This window comes from Agelaius tricolor, unplaced genomic scaffold (genome assembly GCF_023055355.1).
Source record: "Agelaius tricolor isolate 1412-34295 unplaced genomic scaffold, bAgeTri1.0.p SCAF_5, whole genome shotgun sequence".
NCBI lineage: Eukaryota > Metazoa > Chordata > Aves > Passeriformes > Icteridae > Agelaius > Agelaius tricolor.
The window spans coordinates 54,422,921-54,437,078 of record NW_027269265.1 but is presented as its reverse complement, the minus strand read 5'-3'; the positions used below and the strand labels follow the sequence as shown (position 1 = coordinate 54,437,078).

Below are 14,158 nucleotides of genomic sequence, written 5' to 3'. Positions count from 1 at the left end.
TGCTTTTGGTATTTTTTTAACTAGCTGAGGCTCAGAAGTTCCCTGGACTGTTGCTTTCCTTTTGCTTGGAACTGTTCTGTCGTGAACAGCGGAAGAATTGCAGCACACAATATGCGTGAACAGCAAATCCCAAAGTTTATTGATAGCTCACACATGTTTATATTGGTGTTAATGAAGCTTATGCATATTGGAAAAGCTGAGCTCATTATTGGTTAAAGCACACTTAGATCAACCACACCTACTTCTATGCTCTAAGGATTATTTTGTTTCTATGTTTACATTCTTATAGCTACTCTACCTAGGCTATCTTCATTTTCTGGCAAGCGATTCTCTCTCCCATCTTCCTGTTTCAGCGAAGGTCACCATGACCTTTGTCAGTGATTGGACACTGGTTGCTTAATCCCCAGCTTGTTTCCCCTATCCTTATCCAACGGTATCACATCGAAGTGGCCTTTCTCAGCTAGCCAATTATCCACAAAGCTCTCCACATTTCCCCCATTTTTCTGTTGAACAAGCATGGTTTGATTAAATGCGGTAGCTATCATCTTTTGCACCATATTCTGTAAGCATATACAAAAACACGGCAAAATTAATACTAACAACAAAGCTACAATAGCTACTACAATGCCAACCTTAACAATAGAGCGTAACCATGATCTTCAGCTGAAAGATTTGAGCCATTCTTTGCCCTTTTTCGATTTGCATAGGTGGAAAAAGAGTATGCACCATAATAGAAATCTCCCCTGTATAGTCAGCGTCTATTATTCTAGATAAAACAAACAATCCCATCATGGTAGCCGAGGAACGTCCTAAAAGCAAAGCTCCCATAGGTAATCCATCAATAATGAGTGGTCCCTTCACTCTAGTTGGAACCTTTTCTGGGTGGGTGGTCATCAGGGTTACTGTGGCTGCGGCTGCCAGGTCCAATCCGAGGCTCCCGGCGGTGGCGGGCTGGAGGCAGGTTGAGCTGAAGCGGTGACAGCTGCTACTTGTGTCTGGGCACGGCGGCTGGTGGGCGCGCTGGCTCTGCCGTTTCCCGAGCGGCGTCTGCAGGCTCCGGTGTTGTGGGTTCACTGGTTACTCCAAATTGACTAACCGTGGATCGTAACTGTGATAACAATTTCCAATCCAAAGCAGTTATTGTAGCCTGAAACCCTCCCCCCGCCAGGGGAGAATAAACCACTGGACAGGCAATTTCCATAGCAGCCGATATTGCTTCGTCATCCCCCGTGTCCATGAATTCTTTCGCTACCGCCACCCATGCCTCCCTTCGCTGCTGTGCAATGGCCCCTGCTAGGTCACACTCTGACCCAGGGATGGGCGCATTACTAGGCGGAGGAGGTGTAGGGTTTGACACCAGGGCAGGCGGCGCGGACGGCACTGCTGGAGTACACGCAGGGGGGAAGCTGCTGCCTGAAGCAGGAGCTGATACTGGCAGGGAGCTGGTGTTTAGAGCAGGAGCTAATGTCGGCGGGGAGCCTCCGCTTAAACTAGGTGCAGGTGCCGGCAGGGGACTGCCGTGTAAAGCAGGAACCGAAGTCGGCAAGGAAGTGCTACTTAACGCAGGCGCCGATGTTGGCGGGGCCGTGTTGCTTAAAGCAGGCGCCGATGTCGGCGCGGCAGCGTTGCTTAAAGCAGGTGCCGGTGTCAGTGGGGAACTGCCATTTAAAGCAGAAGGCGATGCCGGCGGCAGATTGACTGTGGACGTAACAGGGGGTAACGGGGAACAAAACCAGTCCCCATAATTCCTGTTTTTTTCATGGGCTGCACTAGCCTGCTGAGCAGCTCTTTCCTCTGCCTGATATTTCAGCAATTCATCATGCCCGAATCGCCATAACTTTCCCAACTTTCTCGCGGTTTTATCATCATCTATGACTGCCTGCCACAACTTATCCCCAAATATATGCCACTCTGACAACTCATGCACTGTGTGAGGATTTCGAAAAAGTCCCTGTGCATACCCATGAGCTAACAACCCATGAAGCTCTTTCTGCAAATCTATACCCTTAACCTTACGCTTTTGTAAAAAGCCAGTAAATAAATCATATGCTGCTTGCCTTTCTTTATCCATGTTAAAGATAACAGCGCACTTCTTGCAGCCCTTCAAGGTTTCGGCAGCACGTATCGGTCGGGGTCTCCGATGAGTTCACCCGGGGGGCGGCACTGTCCCTTTTTCAGCGGTGCTTTCGCCGTCCTCGGCTGCGGTAGGACCCGAACTCCGTACACCGATCGACCGTGGCTACCAGCGAATCACGTCTCGGGATCTCCATTTGTCGTGAACGGCGGAAGAATTGCAGCACACAATATGCGTGAACAGCAAATCCCAAAGTTTATTGATAGCTCACACATATTTATATTGGTGTTAATGAAGCTTATACATATTGCAAAAGTTGAGCTCATTATTGGTTAAAGCACACTTAGATCAATCACACCTACTTCTATGCTCTAAGGATTATTTTGTTTCTATGTTTACATTCTTGTAGCTACTCTACCTAGGCTATCTTCATTTTCTGGCAAGCGATTTTCTCCCCCATCTTCCTGTTTCAGCGAAGGTCACCATGACCTTTGTCAGTGATTGGACACTGGTTGCTTAATCCCCAGCTTGTTTCCCCTATCCTTATCCAACGGTATCACATCGAAGTGGCCTTTCTCAGCTAGCCAATTATCCACAAAGCTCACCACACTGTTCAAACCTGCTCTGGACTGAAAACCCAGAAGAGCACTGGGAGCTCACACCTGTGGCCCACCGGGGCCTGGGACGCGGCATTTTCCAGCACCAGGGGGACTGATAAGACACTGAGTGAGCCAAACTACACTCCACAACAAGGACTTGCTGAATTTGCCACCTCTGCAGAACACCAAGGGATTTTATTGTCTAATATTGTTTTCATTTTTTATCCTTGTGAATACTTTGCTTGTTAAATAAACAGGTTTTTTCCACTTTTCTTTGAGGAAAACTTTTCCCAAACAAGTTGGGGGGGGCTGATTGAATTTGTTTACTAGAGGGAGCCTGTTCAGAGGCTTCCTCCCAAATTTTCCCTAAAGCAGGACACAACCCAAAGCATTCCATGAGGATTCCTCGTGTCACTCACTACCACCCCAGGCAGGAGTGCCCCTGCTGCACACAGCACCAGCCTGGCACAGCTCAAGGAGCATTTGGACAATGCTCTCAGGCACAGCCTGGGATTCTTGGGATGTCCTGTGCAGGGCCACGAGCTCAACTCCATCAACCTTGTAGGTCCCTTCCAACTCTGGATATTTTATGGTTCTATGTTATGCTGAGGATCTTTCTTGATGATTCCACTTGATGATGACTCCACTGTGTTGTCCCTGTGCCCTGGCTCTGGCACAAAAGCCTCAAAAGCCCTCTGGAAGGCAACACTACCAGAGGAGGTGAATTCCTCTGCACAGCTCCCAGCCAGGAAGTGAATCAGAGGGAGGGCAGAGCTCTTGGCACAGGTGAGCAGGAGAGAGGTGCTGGCGGCAAAGACAGAGAAGTCAAACGCCCTCAGCAAGAGCCAGTGCCCAAAATCAGCAGGGAAGAAGGGGAAGGGCATGACAGGAGCAGCAGGAGCAGGGCACAGAGCTTCCCTGGGAGCTGTTTCCATGGGCAGCACAGGAGCCTGGCCATCAGGGCCAGAGCAGAACAGGCCAGGCTGAGCACTGAGAAGAGGCAGCTCAGCACCAAGGCCATGGGCACCAAAGAGCAGCAATGGAGGGGGGCAGTGAGCAGGAAGGAGAGCAGCCAGAGCAGGGCACACAGGAGCATGGGGAAGCACTGCGAGCAGTGGCAGGGCCAGCAGGACACGCGAGGACAAACAGAGCTGTCACAGCACTGAGGGCTGTCAGACAGGAGACAGCGGCAGTGAAAGCCAAGAGGATGGGCACCTTCAGCCCAGCTGTCACACCCCACGAGCCCAGCTGGTGGCAGAAGCTCTCTGGGACAGAAAATAGCCCCAAGAGGATGATGATGGGGAGCAGGAAGGTGAAGCCAGCCATGGCCAGGCTGAGCACATAAGGGGTGATGGGGTTCCTGTGGATGCAGAAGCTGAGGAGCCAGAGCACAGCCCCATTCCCACCATTCCACACAGGCACAGCAGCAGCAGCAGCAGCAGCAGTGGGACAGGCACTTTGCTCCACTGCCTGTGGTCACACTGGCTCCAGTTGCCGTGGCTCTCCTCATTCCAGCTCCCCTTGGATGCCTTCCCACCGGGCTGGCTCCAGCAGGCAGGGCTGGCTCCCTCCGTGCCAGGGGACAAAGTGCTCATGGTGACAACTCTGCTGCTTCTCCTGCCCTCACACAGCTGGAGGGGTGACACACAGAGACACCAGAGCAACGCTGCTCTCCCCCAAACGTGGCTTTTCCCATCTTTTCCCAGCCACAGCTTCCATGTGCAGCAGCACAGGCAGGGCTGAGGGACAGGACAGAAGGCAAGTAGGATGTGGGAGCCTGGTCTGGGCTGCCTGGCACAAAAGCCAGGGAGATACCTCCTTCCTGGCTGTGGACAGGACACAGCTGGAGGAGGAAAACAAGTGGAGAAGGAAGGAATTGCCCATGGAGATATCAGAGAGCAAATGACTTTGGGATGGATCTGAGCTGGACTCTCAGGTGTCAGTTGGTATCACTGAGCTGATGGATTCCTTCAGCAGGACACTCGTTTCAATATTCCCTCCCTTTTCCCACACTGTTTATAGCTTTCAATTCCCTACAGACCTCAGTTCGGCCCCCAAAATCAATCACCAGGTTCCACCCAATGAGGGGGCCCTGATTAAGGTGGAAGAGAAGAGTCTGACCTTGTTTCCTCTGGCAGCCTGCAGAACTTCCCCGCAGCGCACTCCCCTCAGCTCCCAGCCTCCAGCTGCTGTCCCTGGGCCGGGATCTGCAGGAGCTTCCCTGGAATGGTCCCTTGGGAAAGGGGAGCGCGGCCCGCGGGGTGAGCCCGAGCGGCGCCCGGCGCGGGCTCTGTCCCAGCTCCTGCCACAGCCCCTGCTCTCCGTGCTGCCTCGTGTTCCCCAGGGCTCTCACACACAGGCAGCTGCCTCAGAGCTGCCACGGGCTCAGGCCTCTGCTCCTCAGCTGCTCTTCACTCTGCCCGGGAAATGAGCAACAGCAGAGAGCCCCAGCAACCACACCTGTGCCCAAAGCGCTTTGGCTCCATCTCAGCTTCTGTTCGATTTTATAGCAACCTCAACCCCAAAATCTTGTCTTTTGAACTGCCTGAACTTGCCCCCTGCCATCCCCTGACGTGGATCCTTATGACCCTGAACTACAAATGTCCTGTCAACTTTGATTACTGGTTCAAATCTAGTTTTCCCCCTTGTATACCACAATATCAGTGGTACTTTACCTTCACCACACTAAGATTCATGCACTATTAAATTCTGTGTGTGAGCTGGAGCACTGGCACACCCCAGAGGGATGATTTGGGATTTCAGCAATGTCATTTCTTCTGAGAAGAGGCAAATCCATGCTGCTCTCTTGGCTTTAATCCTTAGAAAGTTGCAGGTTTCATCTGAGTCATCCTCTACACTCCATTGGGAGTCTGACAGTAGCCTACAGTGAATTCCAAGGAATTCCTAGAAAGCTGAGGTGAGATGATTCCCACCCAGGCTGACCTGTGCCTCAGGGATCTGGGATGCTCCTCCTGGAAACTGCTGGCCCTGGGACCAGAACTGTCACCTCTCTTCCCTGCTGACACCGTGTTTGTGTCCCCAGCTATGCAATCTCACATCCCCTCACCAGCCCAATCCTTTCAAGGGCAAACACTTCATCATCCAGGAGCTGATGGGGCTCCAGGACAGTTGGAGAGGGACTTTGGACAAGGGCATGGAGTGTCAGGAAAAGGGGGAATGGCTTCCCACTGACAGAGGGTTGGGTCACATTGCATATTGAGAGGAAATTCTTCCCTGTGAGGGTGCTGAGGCCCTGGCACACATTGCCCAGAGAGATGGGGTCAGGTAAAAACAAACACAAGGGCTCCCATGTCTGAGGAGGGGGAGGATGAGCCCCAATGAAGGGCTGGAAAAGGGATCACAGCACCCCAAAAGCTGGTCCCTGATAGCTTTCATTGCATCATCAAGGGGATTGACAGTAATCAGGGTGGGCTCTAAGTGCTGCTGACCTGGCTGCAAGCAACTGAGTGCTGTCCTTCCCATGGGCTGTGTGAGCCTGCATTGCAATGACAGAAATGGGAATTCTCAGCTCAGTTTGTTTTCTTGGGGCCAGGGAAGGTTTTGGCAATGATCCCGGACTTATTCCCAGAATGGGAGGTGTTTCTGAGAAGCACCCAGATGCTTGCACAGTGCTGTGAGCACTTCCAGCACTGCCAGCAGCATTCCAGCACCACCAGCCCCACCAGCAGCTCTCTGCTGCTGGAGGGACAGTGACCCCTCAGGGTAGATAAATGAGGAATGGTAGAAAGCTGCAGAGAGAGGGGAAGCATTTGGAGAATGTCCCATTTGGAAAAGAGTTTCTAATCAGGAGGAAATGAGGAGCCATCCAAAGAAATCTGCATGTCGGGCAACATCCGCTATGGCAAGGAAAAAAGGTCAAGACAAAAAACTCACAGGAAGGGAAATTCTTATGTAGCCAAAGATTAAATTTCCGACTCTCCCACCAAGCCTTGCAAAACAACACCAAGACAGGGCACGGAGAGGAGCCAGCAGGACGTGAATGGGGGGCTCCTGGTGAGCTGGGCACTTTCTCCTTCATGTCCCTGACCTGCCAGGAGCCGCTTTAGGACATGGATCCCAAAGGAGCAAGAGGTACCAGGAAGCGCCGCTGATCTGCACAGAGCCCTTTGCCTGCTGCTGCCCCACAGGGAACAGGTCAGTGGAATGTTGGCCTTCCTCCCTACCCCACCTTCCTCTCCTGCAGCAGCTGCTCTGTTCCTGCCACCCTCTCCCGCTGACCCCAGGGGCCTCCCCAGCTCCCCCCTCATGTGCCCTGAGCTTTCCTTCTGCATCTCCTGGTGAACATCCAAACGTTTTCCTAATCCACAATTCCCACCACCCTCCTCCCCTGCACATCTCACCCCTCCCCACTGAATCCTTCCCACTGCAGGCAACTGCTGAGGAGCCACATGGTCCATCCCTGGATTCTCCAAGCACTGACTGCCCATCCACTCTGACCACAGCCAGGGGCCACATCCCAATGCCTGCCCAGCGTCCATCCATTGGGATGAGCATCATGTCCCCCCTGACAACTCATCCACTGAAGGGCATGATCTCTGTGAGACAGATGTCACCACCATGGCCATACACAGTGTGACCCTGCTCATCTGCCTCTGTGGGCTGGCTGGGAACGGGGCTGTGCTCTGGGTCCTCGGGTTCCGCATCCACAGGGACACCATGAAACCCATCACTGCCTACATCCTTGACCTGGCCATCATCAATTTCCTCTTCCTCATCCTCATGGTCCCCTCCACGCTGCTCTTCCTGCTGGAGGATTTCTCCTGCTCCTCCATCATGCCCCCAGCATCCATACGCTTCCTTTTCCTCCTCTTCCGGATGTTCCACAGCGTAGGGCTGTACCGGCTGACGGCCATCAGCATCGAGAGGGGCAGGTCCATGCTCTGCCCACTTGGGCTCTTCTGCCACCTTCCCCAGGACCTCTCATGGGTGGTGGTCAGTGCTGTGCTCTGGGCCCTTTCCATCACTGTCATCGCTGCCATTTCTGCGGTGAATTCCCTGTGCCAGTCACAGGAACACAAGCTCTGCCAGGGGGCTCTCATCTCCCTGTACATCCTCAGCTTCCTCGTCTTTGCTCCATCCATGGTCATTCCCAGCACAATCCTCTTCATTCACTTCAAGGCTAGCTCCCAGCAGCAGCAATCCAAGAGGCTTGACATCATTGTCTTCCTCGCTGTGCTCCTCACTCTCCCCCTCAGTCTCTGGAATTTCCTGCAGCAGCTCGGCTACACCACTGTGTCCCCCCGGCTTGTTCTCCTGTTGGCCTGCATGCACAGCAGCATCCACCCCTTTCATCTACATCTCAGTAACAAAGTGCTGGAGGAACTGCTCCATGGGGTCCCTCAGGGAGTGCCTCCAGAGGGTCTTTGAGGAGCCAGAAGGGAGCACTGTCCCCAGTAATGATGCCACCAGGGACACGGGGACCTGAGCCTCTTGAACCCTTCAAGTGCCCCCATGCAGGACCATGGGGCCGGGACTTAGGATCACCCTCCCACCCTTATTCCTGCAGGGAAAGGGATCAGAGGCAGTGGCAGGGGCCATGTGGGAGGCACGCTCTGCACAGAGCACATTGGAGCATGGATTTGCTTCTCCCTCACAGGTCCTAGAGCACTTTACCCCCAAAAGAATCCTTCCCAACACGGCTGTGACCCCAAAATTCCCCCTGGCATCTGCTTCCTGCATCCCACTGAGCTCTGATACCAATAAACAGCACCATGAACCCTGAGCTGCCTTTGCCTCCTCTGCCAGCGCTTCCTGGCTTCCTCTGGCTGCTGCTGCCAGCCTGGAATGTGGCTGGAGGGAGGGGACAGAGAGGTAGTTAGCCAGGAATTTTGTGATTGTTTAGAAATTTCTGTAATGAACTATGTTTAATGAGTTAAGGCATATTTGACTGTGGACTTTAGCAGGTTTTGATTTAGATCTGTGTTGGTGGAGTGTCAGTAGAAAACTTTACCAGCGCATACCCCATAGAGAACTTACTCAATAGATGGAGAAAAAAAATCAATAAAGTACTTTTAATGGTTATCATACAACTAGAACTAATTGGATGTCATAGAATAAGAATGATATCTTGAGAGGTTTATTATTTCAGAGGCCTATAGATACCAAAAGATGTAATTAAAAAATTGCAAGACATAAATTGCAATGGCAATAAGGGAGCCATTTCCTAGGCCTGTACATCAAATTTAATAAAATATTTTTTACTGGAAAAAAACCCCAGGTTATCCATTTAACTAAGATTGATGGCATATTTTGGTAGTATATAAAAGAAACAAAAAAACGATACTATGATGTAAATATTGGGACCATATTTGGGAGTATCTGTAAAAACTCTGGGATATTATAATGCATAAAAATGCCTGAAAAGTGTTGTTTCTTTGAACCTGTCTATGGCAAATATATTTCCAATATGTTTCCTATTTTGACTCAAAATTGTTACTAGTCTAACACACTTTTGCTGTCAGACTTAAAATGTCTTGGTTTCAGAGGGGACACAGCCATGGCTTGTGCTGCCTGGAGCAACCATGATCCCCAGAGCTGGGCTGGCACGGACACGATGGCCCAGGGGCTCAGCATTCCCCACCCCGAGTGCTCTGTCAGTGTCACAGCAGAGATCTCCCCAGAGATCTTTACTTTTCAATTTTGTCAGCCAGGAGCAAAGGTGTCTCTGCCTTCAGAAATTCTTCCTCTCCACTGCCTGCAGCTGCTCCCTCAGCAGGCTCAGGTGGTGCAGCAGCAAGGAGAGGAGGAGGCCGTGCTCCTCAGCACAGCCACCCCTTCCAGGAGCAGGGTGACACCTGTGCTTGTCACCATGGGCTCCACGGGGCATCACCCCCCTCCCTGGGGCTTCCCTGAGGTCACCAGCCCCACCACACCCACACCTTCTCTCCAGCCCCACCACACCCCACACCTTCTCTCCAGCCCCACCACACCCCACACCTTCCCACCACATCTTCCCACCAGCTCCATCATGTCCCAGCCCTCCCACACCACCCTCCCATCCCACTCCCCATGCAGCCCACCCCCCTCCCATCCTTCCCATCCCTCCCAGCCCCGTGCCTGAGGCTCCAGTCCCTCCCCATGGGCTGCTCACCCCAGGCTGCCCTGGAAGCCTTTGGGGCCGTGTTTCTCTTGGAGATGCCCCTCCCCAGCTCCATCCCTGGTGTCCAGCCCCCCAGCCTCCTTTGGACACAAACAAGAGGCACTACAGGGATGGCACCACTGCTGTTCATTGGGCTGGAGAAGCATGGAATTGCCAGGAGGAGCAGAAACACTGCTGAGTGTCCTGAGTGGGGCAGGAGAGGAGCAGGGATGTCTGGAGGGGAAGGCAGCCTGGGGGGAATTTCTAGAGGATGTCAGAGGGGGCCATGAGGCCTTAGGATTTTAGCCTTTCTATTTTTCATATCCTGTACTGCATTAGGGCATAACTCTAAACTCCATGGAAAATGTTAGTTAACTGTCTGCACATTTTGGTCAGACAAAACAATCCCTCTAGGCCTGAAATTCAAGGACACTGCCATCAGCCTGGAAAAGTACAGACAAAAGTGAATTGGGGGAGGGCAAACTGGGGCTAAATGACTTCATTACCTGAAGCTGTAATTGGAGGATTAACCCGATTTGTAAATGGACCAAACTTCTATCTGTCTGAAAATCTCATGACCATTGTCCATTTTGGGTGTAGCTCCACTCAGAGCCTTGGAGTGCCCAGAGTGAACCTTTTGAATGCCTTTCATCAATGCCTCCTTTTATTCTCTTCACCTGCTCTGGCCTCTGTTCTAGGGAGCCAGCCCAAGGCATCAGGCACACAGGGGCTGGAGGGGCCAAGAGGGCTCTGGGTGCCACCAATCCCAAATCTCCCACTGGACAGCAGCAGAGCCCAACAGGCCACACCTGCAGTGTGGCCAGGGACTGGGAACCCATAGGCATGGCATGGCATGGCACGGCATGGCATGGCATGGGAAGAGGAGTGGAGAGGGTAAATGGGTGTGATACCAAAATCAGCCGGAATAAACTCTCAAACACAATGGGAAGCTTTAGGAAGCAGGAATTCTTTGCCTCCAAAGGACACACAGATGGATCTCTCCATATTTCTGTTTGGGTTCAGACTTTACATCAGGGGTTTTATCCCTCATAAGCACAGAGAGTTATTAAAGTTTGTTTCTTATCTAATACATAAACATCACTTTCCTTGGACTCATTTCCATGCATCCACCTCCTTCTCCAAGTCCTCTCCTGGCCCTGGAGGTTCATTCAGAGGGGTCCCTGGTGTTTGTATTCACTGAGTGCTGAGATATTAAAGGTGACCTTGCCTTGAACTTTACCTTTGGCCGTGTGCTCTTGCTTCCTGTTATAGAACTTGCCCCAAAACCACTGCAGGCCTCCAAATCTGTTTCTGCACTGCCTACAGCCATGTTTACCATCCTGTGAGATCCTGAGGAGCTCATTGGAGCTGAGCTTTCCTCCTCTCTCCTGGATCCTAGAACCCTCTGGCCAGGAGGAGCAGGTATGGAATATTAATCCCAATATTACCAGGTCGGACGTGCCTGGGCTCGTCTGACCCTTGCTGCTGGGCCAAAGGCAGCAGCTGTGGTGTTTCACCCCAGAGATACCTTTGGCCAGCTGGGTGCTGCAGCTGGGCACTCAGAACAAATCCAGGCATAGTAGGAACTGAGTTTACCTCTGGTGGAAAAGGTTCAGGCGATGGTGAAGAGAAACAGGAGAGGATTCTGCTGTAGAGTTATAATCCAGAGTTTTATTCCAGGATGGTAGACCTCTGAATCTTGTAACAGCTCCCAACAGAATCCAGACCGCATGGTCCCGTCTCCTTTTAAGCCCAGGGACAGGGGGAGGGGAAGGGACAGGTGAGGCACCAGCCAGGTGGGAGGAGGGGAAGGCTCAAGGGATACAGACACTGGGACAGGCCAATGAGCCCAGATCTGAGGGGCATCTTTTGAACTCCTGCCAACCACACCATGACCCTGCTGGAAGGTTAACATTGATGGACAGCTCTCAGCAGGAGGGCAAAGGGGGAGGGGAACGGAGAGGTTGGCACACCTGGGGGGTTGGGATAGGTGAAACAGGAAATGGCATCACATTGCAACAAGCAGGGACACTGCCGCGGGTCCCAAAAGGATCAGGGCTGGATCGGGGCTCCTTGGGCGTGAAAAGGGGGCCCTGGGGATGGTCTGGGGTGTTGCAGGTGGTTTCAGAGGGGTCAGGAGAGGCTCGGAGCAGGATGGAGGGGGTCTGGATGCCGGCAATCCCAAATCTCCCCACTGGAGGAGAGCAGAGCCTGACAGGCCACGCTCAAAGTAGGGATTGGCTCTGTCTGGGAAACCTGTGGGATGTGATAGGATGGGGTGAGGATAGAGAGAGGGGTGGAGATAGGGATGGGGATGGGGATGGGGATGGGGAGCAGGGATAAGGATGGGATCAGAATAGGAGGAGGAAGCAGCTCAACTGTGCTTCCTCAGGACCAGAGCATGTTTTTGCAATGATCTCAGAGCCCTTCCCGGAACTGGAGCTGTTTCTGAGAAGCACCCAGCTGCCTCACCCACATTGCCTGCACTGCCAGCATTCCAGTGCCACCAGCACCACCAGCATCCCTCTGCTGCTGGAGGGACCATGTAACCTCAGGGAGAGTAATGAGGAATGGTAGAAACCCAACTGGAGAGGGAAGGCAGTGGGAGAATGGGACACTCTGCAGGGAAGGAGTGTTTCTCATCAGGAGAGAAAGAGGAGCCAATCAGAAAAATCTTCATGTAGAGCTTCTGACAAAAGCCACTTCCGCTGTAGGAAAAAAAAAAAAAAAAAAAAAAAACCCACACCCAACATAAATAACTCAGAGGAACTGAATTTCTGAAGTAAGCAAAGTTGCAATTTTCGAATACCCCTCTCCCCCCATGACTCCACTGAGCCCTGGGAAACAACATGAGGACAGGGCACGGAGAGGAGCCAGCAGGACGGGAATGAGGAGCTCCTGGTGAGCTGGGCACTTTCTCCTTCATGTCCCTGACCTGCCAGGAGCCGCTTTAGGACATGGATCCCAAAGGAGCAAGAGGTGCCAGGAAGCGCCGCTGATCTGCACAGAGCCCTTTGCCTGCTGCTGCCCCACAGGGAACAGGTCAGTGGAATGTTGGCCTTCCTCCCTACCCCACCTTCCTCTCCTGCAGCAGCTGCTCTGTTCCTGCCACCCTCTCCCGCTGACCCCAGGGCCCTCCCCAGCTCCTCTCTCTTCTCCTGTGCATCCCGTCTGTGTCCTAATACTGAAATGGGCCAGAACAAACTTCCTAACACAATGCAGAGCATGAGGAAGCAGGAATTCTTGACCTGCACAGGACACAGAGGGATCTCTCCTTGTATTGTGTGTATGGTTAGACTTTACAACAGGGTATTAATCCATTAAAACCACATGTAGGCTTTGAAAAGTCTTCTTTTCTAATACATAAACACCATTTTCCTAGAACTCATTTCCATGCATCCACCTCCTCCTGCAAGTCCTTTTATGATCATGGAGGTTCATTAAGCAGTGTCTCTCTGGTGGTCATATTCAATGAATGCTGCCATATTGAAGGTGCCCTTGCCTTGAACTTTTCCTCTGGCCATGCACTGTTGCTTCCTGTTCCAGAATTTTCCCCAAAATCACTGCAGCCCTCCTTATCTGTTTCTGCACTGCTTCCTGCCATGTTTGTCATCCTGTGTGCCAGCCTTCGCATCCTGTGAGAAACAACCACCCACTGTTTAAAATTTTAAAGGCTCATTAAACCTTAATGAAAAAATGCAACAAAAGGACTGAATAATCAGAAGCAGGCCTGGGAGCTTCCCTCATGGCTGCCCACCACGTGTCTGGCTGATCTTCAAGATGGATGCTTCACCTCTGATAGCCTGGGGGTTGCATCAGCTAAACCTGGCCCCTCCCAAAGTCTGTCACTCAGCCCTTCTTTGTGTTTATTGCTGGAGCCTGCTCTCTTGCAACTTGACTCGAGGGTCAGGTGTTCTCATGCTGCACCTCTTCCCCCCCCAGCAACAAGCTTCTGTACACCCCTTCTTTCTACCTGTCCTAGATGACTCAGGCTCTCTGATGGAAACAGTACAGAGGGGAGAGAAGGGGACTATGGGGAGAACAGGGGACATCTAAACAACAGACTACAATAACATAATTACATATCAATAAAGCTTCTATTAATATTCACACAGTATTGATCCCTTAAGTGTAAGAGCCAATTATCTCATTATCCATCTATAACACATCCATTTAAATTTTGCCACTTTGCTTTTGAAGAAATTCAGAAGAACTAAAAATGTTTATTTTTCTGTGTTATTTATCAGCCTCCTGCCGAACAGCCCAACCCTTCCACCTCCCTCTCCCACCCCACAATTTCCACTGCCCTCCTCCCCTGCACATCTCACTCCTCCCCACTGAATCCTTCCCACTGCAGGCAGCTGCTGAGGAGCCACATGGTCCATC

General features: G+C 51.9%; 2 protein-coding genes and 1 pseudogene across 2 annotated transcripts in view; 2 read left to right on the top strand and 1 right to left on the bottom strand.

Annotated features, from left to right (window-relative positions):
* Positions 1–14,123, top strand: part of LOC139590565 (mas-related G-protein coupled receptor member X1-like) — a 35,306-nt gene extending 21,183 nt beyond the window's left edge. The window contains exons 3-5 of the transcript XR_011679353.1: positions 6,729–6,828; positions 12,715–12,814; positions 14,020–14,123. The gene's annotated coding sequence lies outside the window, so the exon portion shown is untranslated. The remainder of the gene's footprint in view (positions 1–6,728; positions 6,829–12,714; positions 12,815–14,019) is intronic.
* LOC139590642 (mas-related G-protein coupled receptor member A1-like) lies at positions 3,261–4,268 on the bottom strand (annotated as a pseudogene).
* Positions 7,064–9,105, top strand: LOC139590567 (proto-oncogene Mas-like). The gene has a single exon (XM_071428281.1). It carries the CDS (start codon positions 7,252–7,254, stop codon positions 8,059–8,061), a length of 810 nt encoding a protein of 269 aa, XP_071284382.1. The 5' UTR covers positions 7,064–7,251; the 3' UTR covers positions 8,062–9,105.
* Positions 14,124–14,158: the final 35 nt, after the last annotated feature.

Coding starts and splice junctions, on each gene's coding strand:
- LOC139590567 (XM_071428281.1), top strand. CDS start 7,252: ATGGCCATACACAGTGTGACCCTGCTCATCTGCCTCTGTGGGCTGGCT.